At 61.1% G+C, this 8,948-nt stretch overlaps 1 protein-coding gene across 1 annotated transcript; it reads left to right on the top strand.

Moving 5' to 3' along the window:
• Positions 1-259: 259 nt before the first annotated feature.
• On the top strand, positions 260-8,295 carry CALM3 (calmodulin 3). The gene is made up of 6 exons (XM_045776316.2): positions 260-399; positions 4,818-4,848; positions 7,143-7,286; positions 7,456-7,562; positions 7,839-7,974; positions 8,118-8,295. The coding sequence occupies exons 1-6, from the start codon at positions 397-399 to the stop codon at positions 8,144-8,146; spliced, it is 450 nt and encodes a 149-aa protein (XP_045632272.1). The 5' UTR covers positions 260-396; the 3' UTR covers positions 8,147-8,295.
• The last annotated feature ends 653 nt before the right edge of the window (positions 8,296-8,948 follow it).

An 8,948-nucleotide genomic window follows, 5' to 3' on the forward strand; every position in this document is an offset into this window, starting at 1 on the left:
AGGAGGCAAGTGGAGAGGACGCGGGGCGGGGGGCGGAGCGCGCGGCGACGGAAAGTAGTCCCGCGGCGGGTGCGCGCGCGCGCGCGCGGCAGGAGGCAAAGCCCAGCTCTGTGTGGGGCGGGCGCGAGAGATCCACGGGCCCGTCGATGCGGCGTGGGGCGCGGAGGGATCCGCGGGAGCCGCAGTGCGGCGGAGCGCGGGCTGGGCGGGGCGGGGCCGGGCGAGGCGGGGCGCGCGCGCGGCGGCCGTTGAAGGACCGTTGGGGCGGGCGGCGGCGGCGCGCGCTGCGGGCAGTGAGTGTGGAGGCGCGGACGCGCGGCGGAGCTCGAGCTGCTGCAGCTGCTGCCGCCGCCGGAGGAACCTTGATCCCCGCGCTCCGGACACCCCGGCCTCGCCATGGTGAGTGAGGCTGGGGGCCGCCCAGGCTGAGGGCTCTGAGGCGGGCAGCGGGGCAGGACTCCTGAGAGGACGAGTGGACCCAGCGTAGGGGGTGTCGGGGCCCCGGCGAGCGCCCCTGGACCCCTCTCGGCCCCTCTGTCGGGGCAATTCGAACCCAGAGCGGGACGTTTGGATCCCAGAAGAGGGTTAGGGGCTCTAACAGCGACTTTTAATACCAGGTGGGGTGTTTAGACCACAAAATGGGCACCCGAGCTCTCAAAGGGGGCATCTGAACCCGGGATGGGGCATCGGGACCCTCGAGGGGGCGTTTGGACCCCAAAAAGGGCTTTTGGACTCAGGGTGGGGCGTTGGGTCTCTGAGGTGGGGTGTTTGGACCCCTTGGGGGGTGAGGTAAGAAGCATTGGCCGGGGAAGGGGGTACTTGGGCCCTAATGAAGACTTTGGGTCCTAAAAGGATGCGGGGAAGGGAGATTAGAGGAAGGCCAGGCTGCCGGGGAGCTCCTGAGAGGGGGCCGTGTGTAGCTGGACCTGGGTGGGGAGAGGGGCAGGGATGGGGGCGACCTGTGAAGATCAGACCCTGGAGGGGAGGGTGACCCTGGTCGGAAGACCAGCATTGCAGAGGAAGGAGGAGGAGGGTGAGGTGCAAGCTTAGGGGAGGAAGAGCCTGGGGTGGGTGGCAGTGGAGGTTAGAAGATGCTCTGGGAGCCTGCAGGGAATGAAAAGGATTGGGGTCGGGGAGGTGGTTAAGAGGGAATGGCGAGACTGGTGCTTGCCAGTGGTGGGGGAGCAGGAGGCCTCGTGGTTGATTTGGGGGGCGGCCAGAAAAGATTCTGAGGTTACTAGTGGGTTGAGGCTGTTGAACTAGGGAGGTTGGTTTTCATGGGAGGGGGCTGGGGCAGAGTGTTGTGTTGGGTCCATGAGAAGGTGGGGGTAAGAGAGGGAGCCTGGCTTGGGTGGTGGGAGGTGAGGTGGATGGAGGCCTTGGGGGGGGGGTGTTGGAGGAGAAAATGAATGGCAGCCAAGGTGGGCCTAGATTTGGAGGTGGATGTGGGCAGCTCCCTGCAAGTCTCCAGGGAAGGACCAGGACAAAGACTGTTGAGTCTAGATGGGGAGTGGGCTGCAGAGGCCGAAGGGAGTGGCCATGCGGTCCCCCTTCCCCAGGAAGAATGGGGCTGGGCAGGAGGCACCCCGGCAGTGGGAGCAGGTGGGCGGAGTTGTTCGGGCCCCTATGGCGCACTGAAGCCGCATGAAATGGGGGTGGGGGACCAAAGTTTGGGATGCATCAAATGAGCCAGCCTTTTAAGCCTGGACTCTCACTCCCTCGCTGCCCCTTTCAGACCGAGAGAGCTGCTTTTTCCAAACAGGAGTGCTGGTTTTCTTGTGGCCTCCAGCTCCCTGCACTGCTCTGCATCTCCTCACTTGTGCCAAATGACAGTGCAGTACAGTGTGGCGTCGGTGACAATCGGCCGCCTGTTCCCGTGGCGTCGGGGTGGGGGCTGCAGCGCTTGAACAGAGAGTACCTCCAGAGGGACCCCGTCATCTGCCCGAGGGCCACTTGTTCCGTTCGGGGCCCTCACTGAGTGCTTCTGTTAATTCACACAGCTGGAGCTTTGAGAGAAAACCAGCAGACTAGTCCTTTCCTGCTCCCTGCCACCCACAACACCCACAGCCCCCCCAGGCTCGGCTTCGGAACCGTGCGCAGCCCTCCTCCCTGGCAAGGCTGGGGAGGACAGGCAGCCGCCGCTGCGTATCAGATCTCCTACTTGCTGACACAGACCCGGTGGCTCCTCTTGCCGCTACCCCGTCCCGTCCCCCCCCGCAGCACCTCGCTCAGGGGGCCCTCAAGCACTTCCTGGCCCATGCCAGGGGGCCCCCCACCTCCCAAATAGGACCTGAGCTTTGGCCCCAGCTCGTTTCTCTTCCCACTTGTAATCAGCAAGGTGTGGGTGGGACGAGTCCCGGGTAACCGGCCTTGGACTTTGGCCTGAGCGCTGTGGCTCCTCCTTGGCCCGGGTGAGGGGCCCTGGCCTTGGTTTCTGATCTCATCTAACACTGCTCTCTGGCATTGGCTGGGGGCTGGGTCAGGGCAGAGAAATAATACCCTCTTCCCTCCCCCACCCCAGGGTTTTTTTTCTCGTCCGGCCCCTTGCTGGAGCCGAAGATGAGGGATAGTGAAGCAGGAGAGCAGCTCGGTTATTTGGGAGACAATTTTTGTGAAAGCATAAAATCTTCCTCTCTGGAAAGGGAAGAAATCCGGAGAAGGGGTTCCCTGGCGATGACAGTTTCTTGGGTGCCCGGTTCCGTGGGCAGCAGCTATGCTGTGAGGTCTATAGCCTGGAGCCCGTACCTTCGCTTCACCACACGGTGCGGGGGGAGGGTCTCCTAACCGGGAGGGAGGGTGTCTGACGGCTCTCCGGGCAGAGCCACGCCTATTTGCAGCAGCCCCGTCACCCGCTGTGGCATACCTCATCGCTGCCTTCCAGCCTGGAGGCCGGGAGTGGCAGCCACAGGCCTTCAGAGCCCCTCCTGGGCGTGCGGGGCAACCTGTCCCAGCCCCTGACGGGGCTGCCCAAAGGGGGGAACAGTTGGGCTTGTTGCGGAGGGGGGCGGGAGGGGCCGGGCTGGCTCCTTCCATTCCGGGCCAGGCGAAGAGAAGGAGCAACAGATGGAAAGGCAGCCCTCCTCCCCAGGCCGCTCCTCTGCCCTCGGTCCTTCCTCTTCCCTCTCCCCTGGCATTGCCTGGCCTCGGTAACCAGAAGCCCATCCTGTCTTCTCACTTTCCCCCAGCCGCTTCCTCGGGTGTCAGGACCAGGCTTCTCTGCCCGGGGGAGCCAAGGGAAGCGGCCAGAGCAGGGGGCTCGCGGGCCGGAGCTCCCGGGTTGGCATTTAAAGCCTGGCAACCCCACGTCTTTTTGGAAGGCAATGCAGAAGTGTCTCCATTTGGCCTCCTAACCTTCTCCTTTAGACTTTGGACTTTTCCAGAATGTGCGTGTATGGTGTTTTTCCTTCTCTACCTTCCTCCTTCCCTCCTCCCTTAGCCATCTCTCCTCTGTCATCATCATTTTGATTTCCCCTCCCCTTCTGCCTTTTTGGGGCTTGGCCTCAAGTTCCTTTTCCCTTCGATTAAAAAAAAAAAAATGGTAAAGGGCACTTCAGACCAGTTCTTCTGTGACCAGTTCTTAGTATTTGGGACGGGGTGGAGGTGGGAGGGTCACGGCTAGCTTCCAGTGGAAGCTCTGGAACCACCGTGCAGACAGTTTGCACTAGTTTTGAGGGCTCTCGGCCTCAAGGCTAGAGCCCTGCTGTGGACGTGGAGCCCCTTTCCCCCGATTGTGAAAGGAAATAAAGGAGGGGGTGGTTGTCTGGGCATCTGGCAGGGTGGTGCCCTCCTGGCAGCACTTGCAGAAACCGAGGCAAATTCATGTATTTGCTGCCCGAAGCTAACTGTTAGGCCTCAGCCCACCCCCCCAGCTCCTCCAGAGGACAGCAGTGCAGAAAAGGCTAGTCTGGGCCTCTCCCCTACCCCACCCCCAAACCCCGCATGCAGCAAGGGCTGCCTGCCACCGACTGGCCATTCCCCAGAGTGGCCGGGGCTGGAAAGGGTTAAAAACTGCGGTGAAGCTGGGGATGCTGACTTCAGTCCTACAGCCTTTGCGGCCATTGCTGCTGCTCACTGCAGTCCCCTCCTGGACATTGGCCCTTCCCGCCCCAAAGAAACAGAACAGAACAGAACGGTGCCCTGGGCCTGCCCTGTGCGCAGGGAAGTGGAGCGGCTGCCTCTGGCCTGACCAGGGTTCTTTCGAATACCCAGAGCAATTCAGAGCTACCAGTTAGGACACTTTTCACCAGCTGCGTCCACTGTGCTTGGACTTAGTGCCTCCAAATAGGTGACACAGAAACTAGCAAAGAGCCCCAGACATCTTCCCTCTGTCCTACCCAAGGACTGGCCTGCTTCAGTTTGGAGCCTTCTAGAGCTGCTTGATTAGGCCTCTAGGGCAACTACTCCCTTCACTCAGCCTCTGGGGCTCTCGGCGGCAGTGCCGACACTGAGACACGGACCCGTGCTGTGCCGGCGTGGCTGGGCTGGGGCTGGGGCAGGATGTCCTCCTCCCACTGTGGCTCCCAACCACTAGGTCAAGCTTGGAAGCCCTTGGGTCTGGGCAATTTAATCGGGCCCCGTGGCAGGCAGGCCTGGATTTCTGGTCCATTTTAGTTAGTCCTCAGCTTCCTGAATCACCAGACTTCTCCCAGAACCTGGCTCTCCTGCAGACCCTGCCCTTGGCATGCACCTCCTTTGCCCAGGTGCATGGGATGCCCTGTGGAGCCGGCCTCACCAGAGGGGCCTGGGCTGAGCCAGCAGGATGTGCGGACCATGGCTGGTGAGCCCGGTGACTGACTCTCTCCTTCTTGCTTTTCCAGGCTGACCAGCTGACTGAGGAGCAGATCGCAGGTGAGCTTGCCTACCCTCCTCTTCCTCGTCCTGCCTTGCGAAGGCCTCTGCATCCCCAGCCAAGTCGTACTCCGGCCAGGAGTAGCATCTGACAGAGGAACTCGTGTGGCCCCTACCTCAGTTAATGCTGGGCCTTATGCTTAGAATGTTGGGAACCGTGGCTAAGAGCACACTGTACCCCAGTAACACCAAACCCCCATGGTCCTGAGACAGGCATTTACCAGATGCCAGAACTGTGTTCCTGTCCTGGCCGTGGGTCATCGGGGGTCTTTTATTGCTCAGTGGCTGCAGGGTGAAGCCGGCTCTGTCCCAGCTTCTGCCAGTTGGGCTCCAAAGGTGAGCCTCCCCGCGGGGCTGCAGAGCTCCCGTCCCACTGTAGGAGCCGCCCAGGAGGTGGCTCGTCACTCCCACCTCTGCACTTGCCTGTGCTTTGCACTCCCCTTTGCACGTGCTCGCAGTCACTTTCCTCTGCCAGAAATGACTCTCCCCCAGCTCCTAGCATGAGCGGCTCCTTCCCGAGCTCTGGGCCTCCACTTAGATGTCATCTTGGGAGAGGCCTTCCCTAACTCCCCAGCCCAGACAGACGGCCTCCCTTTACCCTCTGTCCCATCACTCTGTGTATTTCCTTCGTAGCCTTTCTCGCTACCCGGAAGTCTTTTATGCCTTCACCTGCTGTGTCTCCTGTCACTAGATGTGAGCTCCTTGAGTTGGGGGCTTTGTTTTTGTTGGTCCCTGCTGTACCTTCAGTGCCCAGAATAGAGCAGGTGCTAAATTTTTGTTGGCCAAATAAATGAATAAAGGAATGGTCGTATATCCCCCAGTAAGCCAAAAGAAATCTTGGAATCCCATCTAATTCATTTTTCTAGCCACCTGGGCCCTCCACCCCAGAAAGGTCACCACCGCAGAACTGTTCTGTGACTCAGTGGGCTTCTCAGTCTCCCTCTTCCAAGACCGTGAGCTGCTGAGGACAGAAACCAGCTCTCGGTTCCTCTCCGTAGTCATGGGCCAGCACAGAGCAGACAGGAAGGATTCACAGAGAGGGCCCCGGGCCCCAGCAGCTACCCCAACCCCAGCTTTGCTGTCAGGTCCACAGGCTGCGTGATAAGTATTGAATGCCCTGCATCTGAAGCGGGAGGATGCAGAAGTGGACTTGCCTTCTCTCCTTTCCTCCCCTCCCCCACCCCCCAGCGCACAGTCACACCTCCAGTTTCTAAACTTTGGCCCCCAGTGGCCATGGAGACCCACCAAGGAAAGCTGGAGAACCACCTCGTTGTCCAGTGATGATGAGCTCAGGGTGCCCCCATGACCCTCTCCCTGCCGTCCACAAGAACAACAAGGCTTCAGCACAAGGAGGTGCCCGCATCCCCAAGGAGACTCCTCTCCCTGCGGCCGGGAGGCTCGGGGACACAGCTTCTCGGCTGTGTGCGTGTCTCCCGCTGCACCTGCCACCCACACCCCAACTCTGCCCTTATGTGACACAAACACAAACTACACGCTCCACCCTGTCCCCATTAGCAAACTGTCCACCACCTCGCCCCAGCCCACACTCTCTGGGAATAGGCTGCCAGGCATCTGTTCTCTGAGGGTTTGGGGGTAGGGAGCACCAGGTGCCAAAATGGGCCCAGTGGGAGGGCAGCAGCCACGTGCTTCTCTCCCCGCGCCTGATGCGTCCCCAGCTGTGGCCTTCCCACTCAGCGCCACTAGCTCTTCATCCTGGCTTGGCAGCCGGCCCCTCTCTTCCCATCCCCCCCACCCCACGCGCCGTCCATCAGCCGCGCTCTGCTGCGAGCACCCCACGCTCCACCGCACACGGCCGCTCGGCTCCTCCTCCGTTAGCCGGCAGCTTCGGCTCAGGGGGCCTGGGCCGCGAGTACCCCCGAAGGGATTCTGCCGGCTCCCCTCCCCTTCCCAGCCAGGTGACCTTGGCGGGCAGACCTCAGATGGAGATTTCTCTCGACTCTTGCCCACTCCATGACATTAGTCCATTTCATCATTTGAGGGAGAGGCCGAAGCCAGGGGCCAGCAAGAAATGTAGAATTCTCTAAGGACAGCCGTCAGCCTGTTCCCCTCTGTCCTCACTGGGCTAGGTTGGCCAGACAGGTAGCTTTCCTTGACACAATGGAGGTGCTTAATAAATGTTGACTGAAGGAAGGGGTCTGCCCTGAGCACCGAAGTGAGGGGCCCGGACTGGCAGTCTTGTTCTGGCTCCTTCCTGTAGGCCGCCCTTGGCTTTCTTTCACAGAGGGCTTTCCCGGTGGTCCTTGACCTCTGATTCGTTCCCTCTCTTACCCCAGAGTTCAAGGAGGCCTTCTCCCTCTTTGACAAGGATGGAGATGGCACCATCACCACCAAGGAGTTGGGGACAGTGATGAGATCCCTGGGCCAGAACCCCACCGAAGCAGAGCTGCAGGACATGATCAATGAGGTGGATGCAGATGGTGAGCCCCCCGGAGCGGGTGGGCAGCCCCATTCTTGGTCGCATCTTGTGACCACCGGGAGCCTTCCTCAGGGCGATGGATGAGCCTGTTACCTCCTCTGCCAGGGCTCTGGGGTGGTGTCCCAGGGTCCAGGCCGAGAGCATTCCTGACTCCCTTCCCCGCCTTCCAGGGAACGGGACCATTGACTTCCCGGAGTTCCTGACCATGATGGCCAGAAAGATGAAGGATACAGACAGCGAGGAGGAGATCCGAGAGGCGTTCCGTGTCTTTGACAAGGTAGGCAGTCGTTTGCCAGAGTGGCTCAGGGATTCGGGCGGAGGGACAGCACGGGTGGGGCCCCGGGACGCCCAGCACAGCCGGAGCCGCCAAGTCACCACTTCTCTGAGGCCTGGGTCCGAGTGCCAGCTCCGCCACCAGCTTGCCCTGCGACCTCAGGAGGCCCCCTTCCCCTGCCGAGCGAGGGTGACTGACAGTCCCTGCCCTGCCGCCTCTCCCGCTGCCCCCGCCCCACGGAGTCTCAAGCTCAGAGCCTTTCCCTGTCCCCGCGCCCAGGACGGCAACGGCTACATCAGCGCTGCCGAGCTGCGTCACGTAATGACGAACCTGGGCGAGAAGCTGACCGACGAGGAGGTGGATGAGATGATCAGAGAGGCCGACATCGACGGAGACGGCCAGGTCAATTATGAAGGTGAGCGGCCGCCGGGGGCCCCGTCTCCGGAGTAGGCGCGAGTCGCGGCGTCAGGAGCGAGCCCCAGGTCCCCCACGTCAGGGAGGGCCGCTGGCTTGGCCGGCCCGCCTGCTGACCTGCTGCTCCTCTGTTTCGCTTCACAGAGTTTGTACAGATGATGACTGCCAAGTGAAGGCCCGTGGGCAGCTGGCGATGCCCGTTCTCGTGATCTCTCTCTTCTCGCGCGCGCGCTCTCTTCCACACTCCCCTGCGTTCCCCGGTTCTAGCAAACACCAGTTGATTGACTGAGAATCTGATAAAGCAACAAAAGATTTGTCCCAAGCTGCATGATTGCTCTTTCTCCCTCCTTGAGTCTCCTCCCATGCCCCTCATCTCTTCCTTTTGCCCTCCCCCCTTCCGTTCACATCTTCCAAGGCCTGATGCATTCATAAGATGAGGCCCCCTTCCCCTAGGGGCCTCTGCCCTCCTCCTTCAGCCCGGGTGGCTCTCCTCTGTTTCGGTTTGTTCCCTTTCGTGTGTCATCTTATTTTGGGTGCTGGGGTGGCTGCCAGCCCTGTCCCAGGACCTGCTAGGGAGGGGAGGGGGCCTCGCCCACGCAGGAGAGCATGCCTTTTGCTGTTGCATGCAACCAGCCCTGTGATTCTGTGTGCACATCCCAGCAGCCTTTTGGGGCAGGGGTGCCAAGAGAGGCATTCCAGAAGGACTGGGGGGAATTGAGGAGTTCGGGTGCGGACTGGATGTATGGTCCAGGACGGGGTCGAGGGGCAAGGGAGTCTTGGAAGCTGGCATTCTTTTTTACCACTGGAGGGGGCCGACTCACAGAAGGGGACGGAGAGAGTGGACACCACTCAGGTCCCACTGGCTGCTATTCTGACACCATCTGATCGACTTCTGAGGTCGAGCTGGGTGGGGGCAGCTCGGCTGGCCCCTCTGCCAGTTGTACATGCCCGTGTTTCTGACGCGATCTCAAGCTG

The sequence above is a fragment of the Ursus americanus genome, chromosome 21 (genome assembly GCF_024610735.1).
Source record: "Ursus americanus isolate L20-20 chromosome 21, mUrsAme1.1.p, whole genome shotgun sequence".
In the NCBI taxonomy this organism is placed as follows: domain Eukaryota; kingdom Metazoa; phylum Chordata; class Mammalia; order Carnivora; family Ursidae; genus Ursus; species Ursus americanus.